This window comes from Xenopus laevis, chromosome 5L (genome assembly GCF_017654675.1).
Source record: "Xenopus laevis strain J_2021 chromosome 5L, Xenopus_laevis_v10.1, whole genome shotgun sequence".
Taxonomy (NCBI): domain Eukaryota; kingdom Metazoa; phylum Chordata; class Amphibia; order Anura; family Pipidae; genus Xenopus; species Xenopus laevis.
Window position 1 is genome coordinate 162035606 of NC_054379.1, and position 24613 is coordinate 162060218.

Genomic DNA, 24613 nt, shown 5'->3' on the forward strand with positions numbered 1-24613 from the left:
TTTTTTTTGTAACCGCAACGCAATTCTTCAGTCACAGGATTTTACCCAAAACTCAACCACGAGTTTAATGGCTAAAAGCAACTGCCATCCATGATTTGCCTCCTCGCAGGGTCAGCCATTAGTCACACTGAAGAGATGTGGACCTACAGAGGCCAATGAGGAGGTTCCGGAGATTTGGATTGGTGCAACTGATGCTCTGTATGATGAGAATAGCAACACAGACTAGAATAATTCACTCAATAAACGGGAATGTACATACCCCCACCCCAGCCCCGAGGCTTGATTGGACCTGGCTGGGGAGTGGGTGGGGACAAGGCAAGTTGATTGCGGTGTTTAATTATATAGTAAATAGTTCCTAGTGAGGGTTCCAAAAAGGCACTTGTTATTTGCCCACTGGGCAGGCAGAAATGTGGAGGATTCAGTCCGAGGCTCGCGGTCTCCTCCAAATTCTGGTATCACTTCGTTTGGCCGTTAAGGAGATTTGATTTTCTTCTGTCGGGGGGTGGATCCATTCTCAGCTTTCACAACTCCATTTTCGTGATAACCTGACGCAAAAGAGAGGGAGAGAATGTAAGAATATCCCCTAAATAAAGTTTCATAAATCACTGTTCTAGTATTTTTTTAGGGATCCACCAAATCCAGGATTCTGCCTTTTCCAGCAGGATTCAGATTTGGCCAAATCCTTCTGCCCGGCCAAACGGAACACGAATTTGTATATGCAAATTAGGGGTTGGGAGGGAAATCACGAATTTGCATATGTAAATTAGGATTCCAAATCTTTCGCGAACAATTCAGGGGTTCAGCCAAATCCAAAATAGTGGATTCGCTGCATCCCTAATTTTTTCGGAGTAACTGAGACAGTAGTTGGGAAGACAAAGTGAAATGCTGGTGACATTATTATTATCACGATGTAGGAAAATCCCCAAAGTAAGGTTTCATAAATCCATTTTTTTGCAGGTATGGGATCCATTATCTGGAAACCCTTTATCCAAAAAGCTCCAAATTACGGAAAGCTTGTCTCCCATAGACTCCATTTTATCCAAATATTTAAAAATGATTTCCTTTTTCTGTGTAATAATAAAACAGTAGCTTGTACTTAATCCCAACTAAGATATAATTAATCCTTATTGGAAGCAAAACCAGCCTATTGGGTTTATTTAATGTTTACAGGATTTTCTAGTAGACCAAATCTTCTATGAAGATCCAAATTACGGAAAGAACCATTATCTGGAAAACCCCAGGTCCCAAGCATTCTGGATAACAGGTCTCATACCTGTTGTATTTTTTCAGAGTGACTGAGACAGTAGTAAGGGAAGACAAACTAAAATGCTGGTGACTTATTATTATCACCACGTATTTATGAAGGCCAACACTGGTTTCGAGGTCGGACTGGGAGACCCCCCAATAACCCCGCGGCCCCAGTGACGAAGAAACCTCAGGCCACTCCGGTGGGCCCGCCAGGCCCTGCCGGCCCATTCCGACCCTGCGCATATGTACAAAGCAGCCAATAACTGCAGAGGATAAAGAAGGTCCTGTCTTAAAGAGCTGACACTTTACCAGATTCCCTTTTAATGACTTTGGCTTGCTGCTTCATCATGGCTACTGCTACCGATCTCTTCCTGGCCGCTTGTTCTTTACAGCACTCACGCCACCGACGCAACTGGAAGTGGATGAACCTCCACATCATCCAGGTCTGGGATACGCACATCAGCAGTAACACCACCATCCTACAGACACAGGAAAGTCTTATCCAATGAGACAGATACACAAGCCAATCATTGCTTATAGATATGTGTGGATTTCAGAAGGGTTAAAGGAATTGTTCACCTTAAAATTAACTGTTAGTATGATGTAGAGAGTGATATTCTGAGACAATTTGCAATTAGTTTTCATTTTTTTATTATTTGTGTTTTTTCAGTTATTTAGCTTTTTATTCAGCAGCTCTCCAGTTTGCAGTTTGGGTGCCAGGGTCCAAATTCCCCTAGCAACCATGCACTGAATTGAATAAGAGACTGGAATATGAATAGGAGAGGCCTGAATAGAAAGATGAATGATAAAAAGTAGCAGTAACTATAAATGCGTAGCCTTGCAGAGCATTTGTTTTTAGATGGGGTCAGTGACCCCCATTTGAAAACTGGAAAGAGTCAGAAGAATGGCAAATAATTCATAAACCATAAAAAATAAATAAATAACGAAGACCAATTGAAAAGTTGCTTAGAACTGGCAATTCTATAATATACTAAAAGTTAACTTAAAGGTGAACCACCCCTTGAATATGAATATTAAGAGAATTACCTGAAGAGAAGAGTATTGAGGGTCCCTTTGTCCGGGTTGAACGTATGAACCTCGGCTCGCGCAAGACCAAATCCGATGGTCAGAACAGAGAGGGTGAGGGTAAAAAGGCGAGTAATGACAAAGACTACGCCCCAGGCATTAAATCTGCGGGTGGAACAGAGTCAAAAATGGTTTTATTAGACCTGGTATAGGCAGACTGCAATTGTATCACTGCCAGGACCCCCACTAACCCTCCAAACTGCTGGGAGTTGCAGTTCTGGTGCAGGGTGCCAAGGCTGAGATCTGCTCCTGCTATTTAAATGACAGTATATAACTACTGTATAGGGTCCAACTGTTAAAACACGCAGTGCGATAGGCAGGCCCGGACTGGCAATCTGTGGGTTCTGGCAAATGCCAGAGGGGCTGCTATAAGGCCCCATAGAAAGTCAGTATTTAGTGGGCTGGTGGGGGCTGTTTGGGCCTCTGTGTGGGCTGATTGGGCCCCTGTGTACCTGAAATGCCAGGTACACAGAGGCCCAATTTTAGGCCTATTTTAATTCTCAGTCCGGACCTGGCGATAGGAACCTGGGAGTTGTGGTTTAACATGTAGGTAGCTGCAGGTTGAAATCCTTACTTTACATCCTGAGAGCAGCACAGAGCATGTGCAGTGAATCAGCAGAAAAGAAGATGGGGAGCTACTGGGGCATCTTTGGAGACACAGATCTTTACTGCTAAAGGGCTGTGGTTGCCTTGGGCTGGTACAGAAGCACAAAACATCAGGTACAACATTTCTAGCTACTTCTTTAGTTAGGCTTTAGTTCTCCTTTAAGGTATACTTACAGCCTTTGATTGTTCTCGTCGGTGAAGTAGAAGAGGCGGGCGATGTGGAAGAGGAATTCTGCCACTGACTGCAGGAGCAGCAGGATCAGCCCCAAGCGAGTTAAACTGGAACAACAGACAGAAAGTGAGAAGCAGAAGAGGCTGATCTGTACTGAGAGCAGCCCCTGTCTCACCTCAATTGTTTGTGCAGAGAGATCTGACACCCCGGATCTGCGTGACTCCAGTCAGGGTTTTAAAGAGATTCTGTCATGATTTACGATGTCGTTTTTATTTCTAAATGACACTGTTTACACTGCAAATAATTCACTCTACAATATAACATTTCATTCCTGAACCAGCAAGTGTATTTATTTTGCCTGGTCATGTGCTTTCAGAAAGAGCCAGCACTTTAGGATGGAAATGCTTTCTGGCAGGCTGTTGTTTCTCCTACTCAATGTAACTGAATGTGTCTCAGTGGGACCTGGATTTTACTATTGAGTGTTGTTCTTAGATCTACCAGGCAGCTGTTATCTTGTGTTAGGGAGCTGCTATCTGGTTACCTTCCCATTGTTCTGTTGTTAGGCTGCTGGGGGGGAAGAGTGATATCACTCCAATTTGCAGCACAGCAGTAAAGAGTGACTGAGGTTTATCAGAGCACAAGTCACATGACTGGGGGCAGCTGGAAAACTGACAATGTGTCTAGCCCCATGTGAGATTTCAAAATTAAATAAAACAAAATCTGTTTGCTCTTTTGAGAAAAGGATTTCAGTGCAGAATTCTGCTGGAGCAGCTCTATTAACCGATGTGTTTTGAAAAAAAATGTTTTTTTTTCCCCATGACAGTATCCCTTTAAGCTTTTATTTGTTACCATGTCAGGCTGTGCTATAGATGAACTTGGCACCTAGCCAATCATTCCACAGGTGAAAAATAAATGCCCGCTGAAGGGACAAAACCTACTGAGCCCCAATTGTGCAGAGCCTATTCCCAACAACTACTCTAGCTTTACAGTACTTCACTGCTGGTTCTGGCTCCCCAAATAATCTTAGCAAAAGCCAGCCGTTTAATCATTGTGCTACAATGTTTCAGAAGTCAAAACCACAGAACAGAAAGGGATAAACAAACAACACAGCCGATAGGAAGGACCCAAAGTAGAAACCCAGACATGAACATTTCCTATGCAGAACAATCTTCCGGGCTTTATGTCAGGGTAATATCACTCCATGTATTTACTGCACTGGTGTTAGAAGATAAACTGTGTGACACTACTAGCAAAAAGCTGCCTCTTGTAACTTTAAAGGAACAGTTCAGTATAAAAAAACTGGGTAAATAGATAAGACTGTGCAAAATAAATAATGTTTCTAATATAGTTAGCCAAAAATGTAATGTATAAAGGCTGGAGTGACTGGATGTGTAACACAATAGCCAGAACACTACTTCCTGCTTTTCAGCTCTCTTGCTTTCCACTGATTGGTTACCAGGCAATAACCAATCAGTGACTTGAGGGGAGGCACATGGGTCATAATTGTTGCTTTTGAATCTGAGCTGAATGCTGAGGATCAATTACAAACTCATTGAACAGTTATGTCCCATGTGGCCCCCCTTATAGTCACTGACTAACTCAGAGTTAGAGAGCTGAAAAGCAGGAAGTAGTGTTCTGGCTATTATGTTACACATCCAGTCACTCCAGCCTTTATACATTTTATATTACATATAATACACAAAAGCCATGAATATCCTGTAAATTATATCCTTATAAACGGTGAGTTCTGATGTCATCAGTTATAAACGGTGAGTTCTGATGTCATTTCTGTCACATGACTTACTTAAATTTGTGTATTATAATAAATAAAGTACCCCCAGTTGTAAAATATGAGGATATTACAAGTTACCTTGGAGTTCCATGACCTGTATAAAAACACTCAGCCTTCGGCCTCGTACTTTTATATGGTCATGAAACTCCTCTGTAACTTATAATATCCTTATATTTTACAAGAGGGCGTACTTTATTCACTATATATTACATTTTTGCCTAACTAACTATATTAGACACATTTTTATTATGCACAGCCTATCTATTTACCCAGTTTTTATGTTTACACTGAACTGTTAAAGGGATACTGTCATGGGAAAACCACATTTTTCAAAATGAATCAGTTAATAGTGCTACTCCAGCAGAATTCTGCACTGAAATCCATTTCTCAAAAGAGCAAACAGATTTTTTTTATATTCAATTTTGAAATCTGACATGGGGCTAGACATATTGTCAATTTCCCAGCTGCCCCAAGTCATGTGACTTGTGCTCTGATAAACTTCAATCACTCTTTACTGCTGTACTGCAAGTTGGAGTGATATCACCCCCCTCCCTTTTTCCCCCCAGCAGCCAAACAAAAGAACAATGGGAAGGTAACCAGATAGCAGCTCCCTAACACAAGATAACAGCTGCCTGGTAGATCTAAGAGCAACACTCAATAGTAAAAACCCATGTCCCACTGAGACACATTCAGTTACATTGAGAAGGAAAAACAGCAGCCTGCCAGAAAGCATTTCTCTCCTGCAGGCACAAGTCACATGACTGGGGGCAGCTGGGAAATTGACAATATGTCTAGCCCCATGTCAGATTTCAAAATTGAATATAAAAAAATCTGTTTGCTCTTTTGAGAAATGGATTTCAGTGCAGAATTCTGCTGGAGTAGCACTATTAACTGATGTGTTTTGAAAAAAACATGTTTTCCGATGACAGGATCCCTTTAAGACTCAAATTTCCGTGTTTTAACATGTAAATTCGGCTCAGCAAGTGCAAAGAGAGCAATTGGGAGTAGTAACCAATGGAATGATGTGCTTAGGCTACAGCTACATGGGGCCGATTGTTGGATGGAGGGTAAATGCAGGATGAGAATTAGCCAATCCGCTGGCCTACACTGGCTCCTGTATCGGCACAAAAAGCACAACATCAGCTTTGGTGCAGACGCAGAGAGGGGATTTTGGCGTGAAAATGCAAACGCACACATTTCTGTGCGAAAATCTTCACGAAGGCTGATGCTTTGACAGGGTAGCCCCGTAGATTGGCCTGCATGACTGTAGCCTCAATCTCATAACGGCTAAAAATGGCAGTGGAAGGGATGATACACAGTGGGGGTCATTTATAAACACTGGGCAAATTTACACCTGTGCAGTAGCCCATGGCAACCAATCAGATGATTGCTTCCAGTGCTCAATCTGCAGCTATCTGAAAAAAAAAGCTAATCACTGATTGGTTGCCATGGGTTACTGCCCAGCTGCACATTTGCCCAGTGTTTATAAATGAGCCCCACTTGTGTTCTCCAACGCTTTCCACTGGAATAAACGGTTCAAGTGACTTACTTGAGCAGGTAAGCTCCTGCTATATGGAGCAGATAGAGAACAATATACTGCAACTGACGCGGAACTTCCTCCTGGGAAGGAGAAAACGTATTAGAAAAGGTTGTGGTTCAACAATGAAGACAAACGTGGCACCAGGCAAATACACAGGCACGTGGTTTATAAAGTCCGCAATAAAAGATCATTTGAAAGACTTTCAGTTTCTTTCCCCCTTTGCGGTTTTCTTTCATTTTTTTTATCGATTGAACTGCCCGACAGATCTCGCTGAAAATCAGGTAAAACTCTGCTGAGATGCATCTTAAAAATCTCACTTTGTAGCATTATCTTTTATGTAACCTTGTGATACATTCAAAGGACAAACCCATAGGTGTTTCTATGGAAACTCACTGGTGCAGGGGAAGGCTGGCACCAATTGCCTGGAGGGACCAAGCCACCAGCTTATATTGTCCCGTATATATGCCCAACTTAAAGGAGAACTAAACCCTAAAAATGGCATATTATATATAGTGAACTTATTGCACGAGGCTAAAGTTTGAGCTTGTCAATAGCAGCAATGATCCAGGACTTCAAACTTGTCACAGGGGGTCACCATCTTGGAAAGTGTCTGTGACACTCACATGCTCAGTGGGCTCTGATTGGCTGTTGAGAAGCTAAGCTTAGGGCTCGTCACTAATTATCCAGCAGAAAATGAGCTTCCCTGGCTGTAATATAAGCTGATGCTACAGGTTTGCTGATTATTAAATTCTGATTCTAATTGCACTGGTTTCTGTGCTGCCATGTAGTAATTATGTGTATTAATTACTAATCAGCCTTATATTGTGACATTTCTATTCTATGTGTACTGTATATTGTGAGTGGCTCCCTAAGCTCAGTAAGTGACAGCAGCACAGAGCATGTGCAGTGAATCAGCAGAAAAGAAGATGGGGAGCTACTGGGGCATCTTTGGAGACACAGATCTTTACTGCTAAAGGGCTGTGGTTGCCTTGGGCTGGTACAGAAGCACAAAATATCATGTACAACATTTCTACCTACTTCTTTAGTTAGGCTTTAGTTCTCCTTTAAGGCAGGCACCATTCAAGCAATGTTCACTAATAAATAATACATGAAGTGGAAGGGAGAAACAATTTCAGGAGTTTTGCCTTTGATATGTAGAACAGTTGGGGTAATTTGCTGGGAATCTGTTCCCCAACAGCCCTCCAGCTACCCTCATCCTCTTTATACAGCTGCCTCCCTATACAAACAAAGGCCAGAAAATCATACAAATAAGACTCAAGGAACCTGAGGTGCAATCTCCATCAGCCACTGAATTGAGCAGCCCGTTATTGTCATTAATGAATTAAGCAATAATGGTAAGAGGTAGATTCCATTAATGCAAATAATAAGCTGCATGGACATGTTTGGGCATATAAGCCTTAAAAAGTAGAATGTGCCCCTGCCCAAAAACATAACAATGTTAGAAGATGCGTCTAACTCAGCCTGCAGCCTTGTGCCTTTATATGGTGACAGAACAACCCCTCAGTGACTTCTAATATCCTTATCATTTACAGTAGGGGGTACGTTGTCCCTTATAATACATGAGTGATACTCAGAGTTCCCTGTATAACTCAGCCTGCAGCCTTGTGCCTTTATATGGTCACAGAACAACCCCTCAGTGACTTCTAATATCCTTATCATTTACAGTAGGGGGTACATTATCCCTTATAATACATGAGTGATACTCAGAGTTCCCTGTATAACTCAGCCTGCAGCCTTGTGCCTTTATATGGTCACAGAACAACCCCTCAGTGACTTCTAATATCCTTATCATTTACAGTAGGGGGTACATTATCCCTTATAATACATGAGTGATACTCAGAGTTCCCTGTATAACTCAGCCTGCAGCCTTGTGCCTTTATATGGTCACAGAACAACCCCTCAGTGACTTCTAATATCCTTATCATTTACAGTAGGGGGTACATTATCCATTATAATACATGAGTGATACTCAGAGTTCCCTGTATTACTCAGCCTGCAGCCTTGTGTCTTTATATGGTCACAGAACAACCCCTCGGTGACTTCTAATATCCTTATCATTTACAGTAGGAGGTACACTTCTAATATCCAGTATATTTGTGGATAAGTTAGGCTGGAATTACACGCCTATGAATCACACTGACTGAATCAACATCAGTCTTACTCGACATTTCCCATATGGGTAGAGACTAAATTAGAGAGTCTCCTAAAAACAGAGAGGCTGGAAACCATCACATTATAATTATGTGCCCCTTTCTTCCGACTGCACGTGCCACTGAGGAAGCAGCAAAGTGTATGTTACAAACCTCAGTGGAGATACAAACATCACACACACTTCTCTGCCGTGGCAGGACCCGCTTTCATCCGCTTCCGTGGTCACCCCTAGGGGGAGCGGCTCCATAGTTTGGGAAGCAACCACAGAGCTGCATTATTTCTCTGTGCAGTTCAGTACAGGTACAGGAGTGCCCATACTTTACTAATGCCAGGTCTACTTTTAGTGATGTTGTCAGCCATGTTGCACCCACCTTTTTCACCTTCTGGAAGTATAACTCAGGCAGTGCATGTAGCCAGTAAGCCAGCTGACACAGGTAGAAAAACTTTACTTGGAAGCTGGAAAGGAAATAAATAGAGAGTTTAATGGAAAGCGTCAAATCACCGGATCCCCAGGACATCGGCTGAACACACTTACGGCAGGTAAACGTGAGGGTAACTTTCCCACAGGGTTTTTGGATAAGATAAATAGCCTTCCTGCGTGGGAAAAGAAAACACATTATCAGCTCTGTATCATCATTAACAAGCACGACAATGTATATAGTAGGGATGCAATGAAACCAGGATTCGGTTCGGGATACAGCCTTTTTCAGCAGGATTCTGATTCGGCCAAATCCTTCTTCCGGGCCGAACCGAATCCAAATCCTAATTTGCATATATAGGGGTGGGGAGGGAAATCGCGTGACTTTTTGTGACAAAACAAGGAAGTAAAAACGGTTTTCCCCTTCTCACCCCGAACAGTTTCGGATTCGGTTCGGTATTCGGCCGAATCTTTCGCAAAGTATTTGGGGAATTGGCAGAGTGGATTTGCTGCATCCCTAGTATATAGTGCCAACATATTCTGCAACACGGTACAAAGATATAAACAAATTCAGACTGGGGTATGGTAATCCTCATGAACCCCTTTCGCTGCCACTGCAAACTTCTCACTAATTCCTCTCCCTGTACCTTGTCGGCTCAAGTCCGACCCTGAAAAATTTGTGGGGGAAAAGCTCTCTGAATCCCCCCCCCCCCTATTTATTTCTGTTCTAATTGCCTGGATTGATGGGTGCACAACAGGTCAAAAATTGTAACCTGAACATTTAGTCAGCTTTTTCAGGAAAGGTTAACACAAGGCAATTTTGGGTTGTTTTTAGGTACCCACCAAGCTGTAATTAATCACCAATATGCCTACTCTATCTTCTATTAAAGGATAAGTAAACCTTGTGTGGTTTACTAGTGGGAAAATGACCATCAGGTGGCGCTGAGACAAAATTAATTCATATTAACAATACGTGTATCCCTTAAAGTAGAAGGAAAGGCTAATATTAAGTAAGCCTTATCAGAAAGGTCTATATAAATACACCAGTAAACCCTCAAAGTAATGCTGCTCTGAGTCCTCCAGAAACAGCACATTTCTTTCCTTCTATTGTGTACTCATGGGCTTCTGTATCAGACTTCCTGTTTTCATCTTAAACCTCCAGGGCTTGGGCTTGAGCATGCTCAGTTCGCTCCTCTCTCCCTCCCTCCTCCCTGCTGTAATCTGAGCTCAGAGCTATGAGTGAGCAGGTAGAGATTCAGGCAGGAAGTGATGTCACACCAAGCTAATATGGCAGCTGCTATCCTAAACAAACAGAGAGCTTCTAGAGCTGTTTACTCAGGTATAGTAAAACCATAAACAAAACAAATATAGCATTCTAGCTTGCAGCTAATCCATTGGCAATAAAATGCCTCCGTAGCTTTCCTTCTCCTTTAATATATTGGAATTAAAGAAAAATAAATAATCAATGTAAACTGCAAAAGTTCTTAGAATAGCCCCCTCATCAATTTTACATTCACTCATTTTAAAGGTTTACTTATCCTTTAACCAGATGGGATAAGTGTAGAGGGCGCACTGCTACTCACCGTAGCAGATACATAGAGGCACCAAAACATGGAGGCGAGATGAAAGGCCGCTAGCTGCCCCGATTCATTAAACCTGCTCTGCTTCACTTTGGACAGATGAAGACGTTTATTTATTTTCTACAGAAAGAGTAAAAATGAAAATCAATATAGGTCATGTGACGTGTGTAACAAGAGGGGGGTTATTTATCAAAGTCCGAATTTATCTCAATATTTTCTGCTACAAACTCCGATCAAATCCACTCTGTTTTTTTTTACACTTATTTATTATTACATTTCCCGAAAATTTGCTTTGCGGGGGGAAACAATTATTTTTTAATAATTTTCTCAGACTTTTCACCCGAAAACCCCAGGGTATTGCACGAAACCCAGCGCACATCAAAAAATCATTGTGATTTCTCCCATTGACTTATATGCAACCTCGACATGTCTGAGATGCCGGATTTTCAGATTCAGACTTTTCCATCCTCAGGGTTTAATAAATTCCGAAAAATTTGTGATTTTTTAAAAGTCCGATTTTATAAAAATAAATAAATAACTTTTCCTGATATTTGCATTCGGAGTTTAGAAAATAACCCCCTTAGTCTATATAATGTGTTCCTTACACCTAGTTGTGGAAATGATGAGTGAACCCAATGATGCTTTGAAAATGATACATGTAGGATTTGTATAGTCCAAGGTAATATTACAGGTTTTGTTCACCTTTAAATTAACTTTTAGTAGGATGTAGAGAGTGATATTCTGAGACAATTTGTAATTGGTTTTCATTTTTTATTATTTGTGGTTTTTTAGTTATTTAGCTTTTTATTCAGCAGCTCTCCAGTTTGCAATTTCAGCAGTCTGGTTGCTAGGGTCCAAACTCCCCTAGCAACCATGCATTGATATGAATAAGAGACTGGAATATGAATAGGAGAGGCCTGAACAGAAAGGTGAGTAATACAAAGTAGCAATAATAATACTAGGGATGCACCGAATCCAGGATTCGGTTCGGGATTCAGCCTATTACAGCAGGATTCAGATTCGGCTGAATCCTTCTGCCCAGCCGAACCGATTCCTAATTTGCATATGCAAATTAGCGCTGGGGAGGGAAATGAAGTGACTGTTAGAAAACAAGGAAGTAAAAAATGATTTTTCCCTTCCCACCCCTAATTTGCATATGCAAATTAGGATTCGGACAAATCTTTTATGAAGGATTCGGGGGTCGGCCGAATCCAAAATAGTGGATTCGGTGCATCCCTAAATAATAGGGATGCACCGAATCCACTATTTTGGATTCCGCCGAACCCCCGAATTCTTTGTGAAAGATTCGGCCGAATATCGAACTGAATCCGAAACCTAATTTGCATATGCAAATTAGGGGTGGGAAGGGAAAAACATTACTTCCTTGTTTTCTAACAAAAAGGCACGCGGTTTCCCTCCCCACCCCTAATTTGCATATACAAATTAAGATCCGGATTCGGTTTGGCTGGGCAGAAGGATTCGGCCGAATCCTGCTAAAAATGGCCGAATCCCGAACCGAATCCTGGATTCGGTGCATCCCTACTAAATAATACATGTGTAGCCTTAGAGAGCATCATTTGTTTTTTTAGATGGGGTTTCGTTTGAAAGCTGGAAAGAACAGAAGAAGAAAGCAAATAATTAAAAAACTATTAAAAATAAATATTGAAGACCAACTGAAAAGTTGCTTAGAATTTCTAGCTACTTCTTTAGTTGATCTTCACTTCTCCTTTAAAGGTGAACAACGCCTCCTTGCTTATTAGGCAGCACATTTCCCATAGATTATTATGGGGACCAGGTAGAAGGAGCATTTTGACTGTTTTATACCAGATGGGCATTTAAGAGCTGTATCTGCCCCCCCCCCCACCCCTCCTTCATTTCAGTGCAATCACTTTGACCAGTTCTCAAGGACAGGCAACTGTCACTAAAAATGCATTTTTTAAAATGCACACCGCTTTCTTTGATGCCACGGATGTTTACAACATTTACTTTATGCCACATTTTATATGCAGGTTTATGTCCCGTTTAAGGTATAGTGGCCCTTTAAACTGGACACCATTTATCCTGCACCAATATATAAAGAGCTGGTTTGTCGGCACTGCTGCAGTCAGCTTCACATCTAGGTGAGGAGGGCCCAGAAAGGTAAATACATTCCAACCCCAGAGAGATTTGGGCCTCAGTTTGGACGGACTTCAGGGAAAGGCAAAAAGCGGTAATACTTACGTCGAGAATGTACTCTTGTACGATGGCGTGCAGAATGATGGCGATGACCACGTAGAAGAGGATGGTGACCAAATCTTTCACCCCGTAATGATAATACAATATCTCGCCATCTGAAATTAAGGAAATCACGTGGCATTGCTTTAGTTCCCCTTTAAGCTACATCTTGCTCCACACTTCTTAAAGGGGAACTATCTCGAAAATGAAAATGTAACATAAGCTTCCTCATACTGAAGTAAGAAACTTTCTAAATACAATCAATTACATATTCTGCATTGTTTCTGAAATAATCAAGTTTATCTTCACTATTCCTCTCTCAGCATCTGTTTCTCTTCATTCAGTCTTCATGCAGCAGTTGGGTGTCAGATATTCATTGACAGTTAGATCCAATATATCTTATAGGGGGGCTCCTTTTGCCTAGAAGATGTATTAGAGTTCACTCAAATAACCGATTCCAGTACAAACAAAGTGTAACAAAATAACTGCCTTTTGCACAAATTCTGCATGTAGAGAGACATGATGTCTGGTGATTTTAATAGAGTGAGCTCTAATACATCTTCTAGGCAAAAGGAGCCCCCCATGAGATATATTGGATCATTCAACTGACACCCAACTCAAGTCTTCATGCAGCAGTTGGGTTTCAGATGAATGATCCAATATATCTTATAGGGGGGGCTTGAAGAGAGAATGAAGAGATGTTGAGAGAGGAATAGTGAAGATAAACTTGATTATTTCAGAAACGGTACAGGATTTTTAATTGATTGTATTTAGAAAGTTTCTTATTTTAGTGTGCTGAAGTTAATTTAAAATTTTTATTTTCACAATAGTTCCCCTTTAAAGGAAAACTTTACCCCCAAAATGAACACTTGAGCAACATATATTTTTTATCAAATGATGCGACATATTAAATATTAAAGAATATTATCAAACTGGAATATATATTTAAGTAAATCTTGCCCTTTTACATCTCTTGCCTTGAGCCACCATTTCATGATGGTCTGTGTGCTGCCTCAGAGATCACCTGACCAAAAATACTGCAGCTGTAACTGTAATAGGAAGAGATCACCTGACCAGAAATACTGCAGCTCTAACTGTAACAGGAAGAGGTGTGGAAGCAAAAGACACAACTCTGTCTGTTAATTGGCTCATGTGACCTGACAAGTTTGGTTTGTTTTGTATGTTTGTGTGCACAGTGAATCGTACGATCTCAGGGGGCGGCCCTTATTTTTTAAAATGGCAGTTTTCTATTTATGATTATCCATATTATGTTTGCCGATGATTTACTTACCTAGCGTCTGAATGCTGCTGTTATACTGAGGCAAGATGAAGATGAAGGCAGTCTTCGCAGTGACCTGTTGGACAAAGAATAATCAGATAAGATGGAGTTCCGTAAATATTGCACAGATGGAGCGGCTTCTGCACAAGCAGAACTTTACTTGCCCAGGAATTCAGCTTATCAGAGTGACAAACAACTAGGCAGCTCCCGCATGGCCTCCTGATCAGATCTGTGACCCAGCAGCCCCCTGTGCCCATCATATTTAGGAGGGTGTCGCCTTCACAGATTCAATTTAATGCTACAGACCCAAGGGACACTTGGAAGTATCTGTATTTTACCAGCGGAAAGGCTGCCAGGAGTTCCCACAAGGCATCGCCTATTATATACTATTAAACACTACATTGCTTTGGTGTTTAATTTTTTCTTTTGTATTTTTTCCATTTACAGTCTTCTTTATTTTCTATTCTCATTATGATATGTTTTTGTTATTTTTGGTTTGTTTTGTATGAGTATATTGCAACCCAATGTGTGAAGCCTGTATGTAAATTGGTATCTAAATTTTATTTCACTTTTTGTGATTGGGTGAGACATGTGTTGCTTTGATTGGTCACAATCCCTATATAAACAATGTACAGGGGTGTGCCCATTAGCCTATGAGTAAGTGCCTCAACAGGCACCAAATGTGTTAGGCTTTTATTCAAAAGGTCCTAATAAATACTTTAAAGGGATCATGTCATCGGAAAACATGTTTTTTTCAAAACGCATCAGTTAATAGTGCTACTCCAGCAGAATTCTGCACTGAAATCCATTTTTCGAAAGAGCAAACAGATTTTTTTATATTCAATTTTGAAATCTGACATGAGGTTAGACATTTTGTCAATTTCCCAGCTGCCCCTGGTCATGTGACTTGTGCCTGCACTTTAGGAGAGAACTGCTTTCTGGCAGGCTGCTGTTTTTCCTACTCAATGTAACTGAATGTGTCTCAGTTGGACCTGGATTTTACTATTGAGTGCTGTTCTTAGATCTACCAGGCAGCTGTTATCTTGTGTTAGGGAGCTGTTATCTGGTTACCTTCCCATTGTTCTTTTGTTTGGCTGCTGGGGGGAAAAGGGAGGGGATGTGATATCACTCCAACTTGCAGTACAGCAGTAAAGAGTGATTGAAGTTTATCAGAGCACAAGTCACATGACTTGGGTGGTTGGGAAATTGACAATATGTCTAGCCCCATGTCAGATTTCAAAATTGAATATAAAAAAATCTGTTTGCTCTTTTGAGAAATGGATTTCAGTGCAGAATTCTGATGGAGCAGCACTATTAACTGATTCATTTGGAAAAAATTTTTTTCCCATGACAGTATCCCTTTAACTACTCTTGGTTCACTTTTTGGAGGAACTCCAAACAACTATTGCTGTTTTTTCATGTACATGCACCCACAGACTGGGGTGAACTATGAGTATATCCTCCTCTCCACACTGGCTTTGTGCACCAACATTTTGTTATCACCAATTATATACTAGATATGTGCGGGCCGGCCGATACCCGCAGGACCCGGGAGGGAGGGTGTGGGTCGGGGGAAAACCCGACTCGCACATCACTATTATTTATCCCTTGCAGGAATTAAAGGGCTGCTGGCAGCAGTAGAATCACTATGCACACTGGCATGGAAATGTCTCATTTTGCCTACCTACAGTAAATAAATGCATCAATAGCAGCAGAATCCGACTTCGCATTTCACAGCACGGCTACTGGAGCGAGACTTGGGCCCGAGCCAGACCCGGCCTGTGTAAACACTACCAGCAGCTGGGCAACACAGTATTCCGAGCAAGGCACCTGCTGGGTATCCACACACCAAAAATTTTAAGCCACGAAAGGAGCTTAAAATGAAAATAGTGCAAATAATAAAATAATTTACTAAATTTAAAGCCCCCCAAACAGGCGACTCAATGTTTTAAAATGAAAATAGTTGTAAGACCTGCCGGGAGATTTTCCCATTGCGTCTCTTCTCGTCTGAGGGGGCAGATCCGGAGCGGAGTCCTTGAAGTGACGCATGCATCAAGATGTCATCATTCGGCACAAATTTGAAATTTTGGCGCCATTTTAACTGTACCCAAGCTGGCTTCAGTTTACTGATCCTTCTGAAGCGCAACTAATCTGTTTAAATTTTAAGACTCCTGCCCGACTTTTTGACTTTGATTCCTGCCTCCTGCCTTGATCCCTTTGCCTGATCTTCGACTACGTTTTTTGCCTCATCCTTGCCGGTACCTCATTTCTGACTTATCTAAAACACACCTTATCTCTGTGGTTCCACAGCAGAAAGCCCAGGGCCCCAAAAGGGCTTCGGTGAACACCGGAAACCCTAGTGAGTCCGAGTGCACCCACCATCTTCTAAAAGGTTCCTGATTGATGTGTACGTTACAATAGTGCAAAAAAAAAAAGCTTGGAGGCAAGCTTTCTGCAATGCATACAGGATCAAGAGTGGGTTCATTAGGTGACCCATTTGGACCATATCTATGGGACGTTTCTGTTCCTTGTAGTGCTTTGAGCTGTGGAACGGCCCTGCCAACCCGCAGAAAGATTTGGTGCTTATTTATCTATACCCTAAAGGTAAACGAGGGCACTGGCAGTTAAACGGCACGCTTCAGACACTGTAATTAGTCTATAAAGTGCTGTCATTAAACGTGTCTCTTCATGTCTCTCTGAGAGCATAGTTACTACACTTTACTACAACGTAAATGTACGTAAAACGGCAGGGAGCTCCCATACATACAGTGTACATCTGGGCTCTGATAATAACGGGGGCACCACCATAGATCCTCACCCATGGTGATAACTCAGAGACCAGCAGTATGGCTGCCCCCACACCCAGGAAGAAACCCAGAGATAACAGATGTGGCAATATATTACAGAACAAAAGCTAGAAGTGCGATAAGATCATGGTGCAATGTGCTTTTAACATATTCATTATTTTAGTTTTATATGGGGTTCGGTGCCAGCTAAAGGCCCCCAGAGACCCTTAGCAGAGAAGATGTGGCCTCTGAAGATGCTAAAGTAGCTCCCCATAATACAAGGCTGCTTAGTAATTCATTCAGATTCTCTTTATATGGCAGCATAGAAAGCAGTGCAGTCTGCTTTAAAATTTAATAATCAGCCCTATAGCATTACCTTCTATGACCTCACTTTCTACTTTATTTCCCTCCAACCCCTAACTTTATTTCCAACAACAGCCGAGAGCCCACTGAGCATGTGCAGTGCCACTGACCTACAAAAGATGTCCAACAAGATCCAAAATAGGGAGCTGCTGGGGGCAACAGTGAAGGCCTAGATCATTACTGTTATAGGGCTGCTGAACTTCTGGCCTGGTAAAGCAAGTTCTAAATATAAAATGCAGCATTTCTAGCCAGATTCATTTGTACTCTTCAGTTCTCCTTTAAAATGTTCATTTTTCCATACCCAACAATATTAAATGAAACTAGATTTCTACACTGACATTTCAACCATCACATGACTTTCCAGCCATCCTATCACAGTTTATAAATTCTTCTCTCTTCAACTCTCGTTGCTGCATAGGTTACAGGCCTCTCCGGGTAGCAGATTTCGGGGGTGGAACACAGAACCTTAGAAAGCTAAAATTCACAATGGCGGCCTCTGGTTATCTGAACCCAGTGAAGACCACAGACTCACACCTGTTAAGTAGGCAATAAACAGGCCGTTACTTTTTGGCAGTGCTGCCTATATATTATTAAATGTATGCATGTTGGTGTGTGCTTAAATGGTCAAGCACAGACTAGGGCCTTGAAGGTCTATCTTGGAAACTGGTAATGAAAGACATGCAATAAGGCCCTTGCTAATGGGCTGCACATATGCTTGAGTGCCAAGTTCCATCTGCAACCACAACCCTACATACCAACAGGCCAGTGTATCTTGAATAGACTTGCCAATTTCATGGGTGTAATTTGGAATTGGTTTGGCTGTCGGTAGCCCATGTGTCCTTTTCACCCCTAGTGACAACAAGCAGCAGCGAGTGATGCAGGGTTCCTGGCTGCCAATTTATTTTCTGGGTTGGCATTAAGTCCATGGCTCCTATGTGTTGGTGTAGGATATACAGGTTTTTTACTGCTGCCCCACAGCACTGAATTCTTGGGTTTGATACTGAACAGGTCAGGGCAAAGCATGGTGCCGGAGTGTCCCATCCACAAACAGCTTAGTTTGCTCCTGACAGAAAAGTGTTGAGTGTGTACTTGTCATAAAACAAATGCTGGATATCTATTGAGCAGGTTAGAAAATTCCATCAGTAGAGGACTGCTTCTACATCTTGATGTGTTCCTCTCCTAATGGGTGTGCATTTGGCCATGAGAGTGACCAAATCGGGTTAAGGTCTGCTTGCTTGGCAACTTTGGCACTTCAGTCGCTATTAAAAATATCAGACTGATGGCGAAAGAAAAACAGGAGGCAGCTGCCAAGAGGTCTTAAAAATTGGAGCGGAGCACATTAAATTCAGTCCCAGGGTCCTTGGTATTGGTGCATTCTCACCAATCTGCTTGGTTTTGGGCTTTAAAGCATTTTTTTCCCTTTTGTTTTACATTTCTAGGTATCGGTTTCTAAAAGAAGAGCTGCAACTGAAACGACAGAGCAGCAGTTAGTTTCTTTGCTCCCCTCGATGGATACACGTGTGTTTTTCTTCACCGCAACGTATAAAAAAGAAAACTGTTCTTGCTCTTCAGCATTCATCGAGAGCAGGATGTCTGGGTATATCTGCTAAAAAAAATTTCTACTCTCTCCCCCCCCCCTTCCCTCCCTCCCAGTTACAGTTAGGCTCCTTTCAGTTTGATACGTGGCACTGAGCTGTGAGTGGAGGGGGTAGAAAAAAAAAAAAAAAAGAAACCCTCCATTTATAGAGGGTCTGAGAGAAGAGAGAGGTGCAGGTCCGGCCGCTAGTTTCCCATGAGCCAGGTGTACAAGGGCCGAGTTGTTTAACACACAAGATTTACTCAACTTCCCAATCCAGGAACAGACAGTAGAGAGGGGGGGAAAACCCTCCTCACTTAGGAAAGACACATTCCTGGCATAGTTTGGCTCTGCGGAGAAGCTTTAGAGAATGCTTTCCTTTCACTTCCTGCGGGGAAGGAGGGAAACACAGAGTTTTTTCTTCTCGGCCACTATATAATGGCTTAAATTAACTACAGGTCGGCTGGCACTTTCCATTATATGCCAGAGTATTCTTTGCTTCAACTGGCACTTTCCTTCCTGTAGTTAACTGGAAAAATGGTAGCAATACTAGAAATGCTTAAACGTACTCCGAAATATAATGGTGGAAAATAAGGAAAGCAGAAGATTGTGGATCATAAAAGTCTGAGCCTAGACAAAAGCTGGGGTGGGGAATACTATACGGATTATAGGGCCACGTATTGCGTTTGGGCAGGCCCGGATTTACAAATGGGGCGCCCCTAGGCCATCTCCGCTCATCGCCCCCCTCGTTTGCATACCCCTCTCTGTGTCCCCTTCCGCCTCAGTGTTTCTCTTCCCTTACACTGCCCTCCTGCATCGCGTCGTCCTCCCCGTCTCCTTGTGCCTGCACGTATATGCGCATATTCAAGATGCATACGCGGGATACGCGGAAGGGGAGCAATTTAATTGAATGCGGCTGGGCGGCATGCAGCCCGTGAATTTCTGCCACCCTAGGCCCGGGCCTTTGTGGCCTTGCCACAAATCCGGGTCTGCATTTGGGGCCAGTTGGATAATCATGCACTTTTCCTTAAGGTGGCCATAAACATTAAAATCTTTCCTGGAAAAAACCTTTGCAGGAAAGATTGTTCATTTCAATAACCACGTGTAGAGCTGAATTTTCATATATACTGGTAGAAATAATAGATTTCTACCTGTATCGGACTATTCAGCACTAACAGTGGGTGATGTTCAGATGCTTTCAAATCCTGATGAAGGGAGGTTTATCCCCCCGAAACGTTGATCACGAGGTGATATAATAAAGAGGGGTGTCCCCCCAACTGCTGATTATAGCGTGTGTGCGGATCCGTTACTTGTTTGCTGTTGCTAAGGGACCTGGCCGGGGTCGACGGAGAAACCAGCACCACCAACGCAGTGAGAGGAAAGGCGAGTGTGCGGTAGGAACATATATTACAGATGCTTTCAAAGGCACATGATCAAAATTTTCGGCCAGCCCGATCGATGAGACAACCAATATCCAAGTCTTCTGCAGATATCAGTGGGTTCGTCTCCCATCATACACGCACCGAACATCCTACGAAAATGAATTCTGTATGATATTATCTGTGCATCTATGGGCACCTTCATTGTCACGGAGACTCATCTGGGGAAATGAGACAGATAATATTGTCCATTGGCCCAGTACAGTCACTCTCAGTTGTTTCCAGTTGACACTTATCTAGCCTGCCCTGCAGATAACCTCCCTTCCTCAGAAGCTGGCGCTTTATTTGGCTCCAACACACACTAACACAAAACAAAAGGCCACAAAGGACAATCCACAGGGGCGCCTCAGTGCAACGGAACAGCCCCAGTATCTTTTGGTATTGTCCTTACCATCATTTTTGGATTTCTTTGAATAAGCAAACTAAATCTGAACCCTAATTTGCATATTCAATTAAAATAGAATCACCAGTAAATACAAATGCGCTATGTTATTTTTCCCAGCGCTATACAGAGCATCCCTAGTTCTAGGAGTGGTATGAAAAAGTGAAGTGATACGATACAAAGAACAGTTCTCGGTTGGCATTTCAGATGGCTGAAAAACACCCAATGCATTGCCCGCCATACACCTGAATGGAGACCTCCTGTCTCATGATGGTGGTGACAGTTAATTTCCATACATGTCAATACACCGGCAGAGAAGCTCAATGTGTGCCATTGTGCAACAACACCTGGCTGATGTGTGATTGTAAAGATGGGGTACAAGGCAATAGATCGTGTTCTCTCTGAGAAAACACAATGCTTTAAATTAGAATATGAAAATGAGAGCATTAATCATCCAAACGTTCTGACTTTGGACCCTCAGGCAGTGAACTGGATCCTCCTGGGAGATCAATGTATGAACACTATCCGCAGCCCCTTAAAACTCTGACCAACAATTCCGCAGCCAATGGGATTTTCCAGCTGACTGATCTATAAAATGCCCTTATCAGATATGGATGGTGATCTTTTCGGCCCCATATGTCCATTGGCATTCAGTCTTCTAATTCTGTCAAGTAAAACCTAAAACTGGTTTTCCCGAGTTATAACGTTTACTCTCATCAGAGCAATCATCGTCATCGTCATCATCATCATATGCAGGCTCCAAACCATCCCCTCCAAAAGCCAAAATGCCATTGCAAAGAGAAAAACTTAACCCCCCACCATGCCATTTTATTGTAGAGATCCATCGAAGCAGCTTAAGGTGGCCATAGACATAGAGATCCACTTGTTGTCGCCAAACGAGCGTATATATCTCCCCGATATGCCAACATTGAGGTGGGCGATATCGGGCTGATCCGATCGTGGGCCCTAGGGCCCAACGATCGAATCATAATGCATCCGATACGGACGGTCGAAACACGGAACCACATAAAGGTACAGATCGAGATCTGCCCGACTTTTGGCCAGATATTTGGATAATCCAAATTACAGAAAGATCTGGAAATCCCCACGTCCCAAGAATTCTGGATAACAGGTTCCATACCTGTATTATAATAATAGTTGTAAAATATATGGATATTAGAATTCACCTTGGAGTTCCATGTCGTGTAATAAACAGCTTTTCAGAAAAGTGGCGAAACACGTCAATCGTGTGGTTTTTGATTTGTTCCTGAAGTCTCCTCGATTTTAATGAAATCAATAAAGGACTATTTTTAAGAGGCTGTGTCCCGCTGGTGCTCCGTGCTAAAGACGTTTCTTTGAGTGTAACTGCCTTCGGGGGGCTGGTTTGTACATGGCAGCACAGCATATGCACGATAAGCAAAATGGCAGGAACATTCACCATGACGCTTTCAGATATGGAGAAATTTGCTTAGAGTGGAGCGTGCGCCAAACTACTAATCCCTAACCAGGGTTGCCAGGTCTAAATTCCAAAACCAGCTACAAAACCAGCCCAAAACTAGCCAAGAGGCACTTCAAAAGTAGCTCAAAATTAGCACAATACGTGGAGTAAAAAAAAAGTCCAAAAAATTAAATTGAATATATGTGAAAATGTGTCTTTTTAAAATGTTCAGTTTTCCATATTTTTCCATGCAGCAAAATGGCACAGATTCGCCCCACCAGGGGTGTAACTACAGAAGGGGGCCCAGGAGGTATAGGGGCCCCCATAATAAATAAATATTGGTAAAACAGGTTAACCTCTAGACATTTTGGTGGCCAGCAGATTTTTGCACCCAAATTGTCTGAAATTGATTAAAGTCAATGGAAAATACATAAGTGACTGGATACTGGGTGTAAAGGCCCCGAAATCCAACTTCTACACAACTTAGTCCCATTGCATGCTGGGTATTATAGTCTTACATTCAACTTGGCAGTTTGGTCAATTGTTAAAGGGGTTGTTCACTTTCAAATTAACCTTTGGTATGATGTAGAAAGTGATATTCTGAGACAATTTGCAATTGGTTTTCATTTTTTATTGTTTGTGGTTTCTGAATTATTTAGCTTTTTATTCAGCAGCTCTCCAGTTTGCAATTTCAGCAATCGGGTTGCTAGGGTCCAGACTGGAATATGAATAGAAGAGGACCTGAATAGAAAGCAATAGCAAGAAAAAGTAGCAATAACAATAAATGTATAGCTTTACAGAGCATTGGTTTTTAGATGGGGTCAGTGACCCCCATTTGAAAGCTGAGAAGAATCCAAAGAGAAAGGCTATAAATAATGAGGACCAATTGAAAAATGGCTTAGTATTGGCCATTTTATAACATACTAAAAGTTAATTTAAAGGTGAACCACCCCGTTTAAACAAAAACGACACTACCCATCATGCACTTGGAGATGCAGGCTTGGCACTTTAGGGCAAGAAACAACTTGTTACAAACCAGCCAAAGGCCCAAAAAGTCACCCAAATCTGTACCTTGGCTAGTTTGTACTTTCAAAACCCGCCTGGGCTTTAAATTAATAGCCCAATTTGGCTGGAAAACCGCCAACCTGGCAACCCTGGACCTAACTGTGCCGCTATAATTACACTGCACTATGGCGGACGGCTGCCCCCGGCTCTGTGAAGGAGTGCTGGGAGTTGCTCACTGGACAAAAGGTCCCAGCCAGGAGTATCTGTGAGTGTGATATCCCAGGGGGGGACACAATCTTCTGCCCTCCAGTTGTTGCCCAACTACAACTCCCAGCATGCCTTTGGAAGCTTTGCTGGGGGTTGTTTCTCCATACTAACCATTCACAAGCAGCAGTACTAATCAATTTAAGTTATAAGGACAGTCGTGCATCGCCGGGGCCCAAGGTTTGATTCCAACTAGGGCACGGTCTGCAAGGAGTCCGGGTATAACCTCTGTAAAGTGCTGCAGAATATACAATGATAGTAAAGAGCAATGACTGCCATTTCTATTGCAAGACGCATAATGTAGCCTGGCATGACCTCCCCCGCCGGTGTTCTTTGGACTGTCCCACTGGCATTTGTCAGGGTTGCACGGGGACACGGCCACAACTGTATCTCTGGCTCCACAAGAGTCACAAAGGGAAAGAGTTGGCAGTTGTGAGCAGGGGTGAGGGCATGTTTGGGAGGAGGACAGTGGAGGAATGGGATACTGTATCCAGCTGCCTGTTCCCTGCACTCCCACTAAAGTCACTTGGTCAATTCACATACAAGCCAACAAGTGAAAACAAAGCACATACCATTACCCCTTCCCATGGGGGGGCAGCCAGGGATTCAGCCTGCAGACTCACTCCCAGCAGCCCTCAGTGAAAGCCACAACTGCAGGACAGGGGGAAATTCTATATTGTTGGGTTTATAAACTACCCAGGACCAGATTTGCCTACAGAGGAACAGAGAGGGTCTCTTTCATTATTCAGAACCCCACACAAGCTCATACAAGTAGAACCCCACTTTATCTTCTTACTCCCACCACCCCCATTCCTCAGTGTAATGGCGCATCCCTACCCTATGGGCGCCCCCCATATTCCAAGCCCGGGGGGGGGGGATAATGATGCGGCCATAGGACTCTCACTACTTAGCACTGCGGGCTTCATTGTATCGACACCCCCACCTAGTGAGTAGGTACGTGCCAGTTCGTCACTCTCTGAGGAGACAGCTCTGACACAGCGGAGCGGCCCCTTTGCTACATACCCCACGGGCTCTCCTACTCCTATGGGGGGGGAACGTACCTCAAACATAAGCCCGATGAGCACGCACAGCACGAAGAAGAAGCCGATATCTGCATGGTTGTGAATGATAAACTCCTGGCTGAAGAGCGGATAACTTTTCCTCCTCCTGAAAGCCATGTCCGGGAAGAAACTGTGCCGGCTCTCCGTCTCCCCCTCCCTTTCCCTCTCCTGCCCGCTCCACCCTTCCCCTCC

At 42.7% G+C, this 24613-nt stretch overlaps 1 protein-coding gene across 1 annotated transcript; it reads right to left on the reverse strand.

The window, feature by feature from the left end:
* tram2.L (translocation associated membrane protein 2 L homeolog) lies at nucleotides 1-24613 on the reverse strand (the record flags this gene model as incomplete). The annotated part of the gene is given in 11 exon segments (NM_001088641.1): nucleotides 1-545; nucleotides 1558-1727; nucleotides 2296-2439; nucleotides 3115-3219; nucleotides 6454-6524; nucleotides 8988-9072; nucleotides 9152-9210; nucleotides 10618-10734; nucleotides 12835-12944; nucleotides 14120-14183; nucleotides 24422-24613. Coding segments are annotated over 11 exon segments (1116 nt in total). The 3' UTR covers nucleotides 1-471.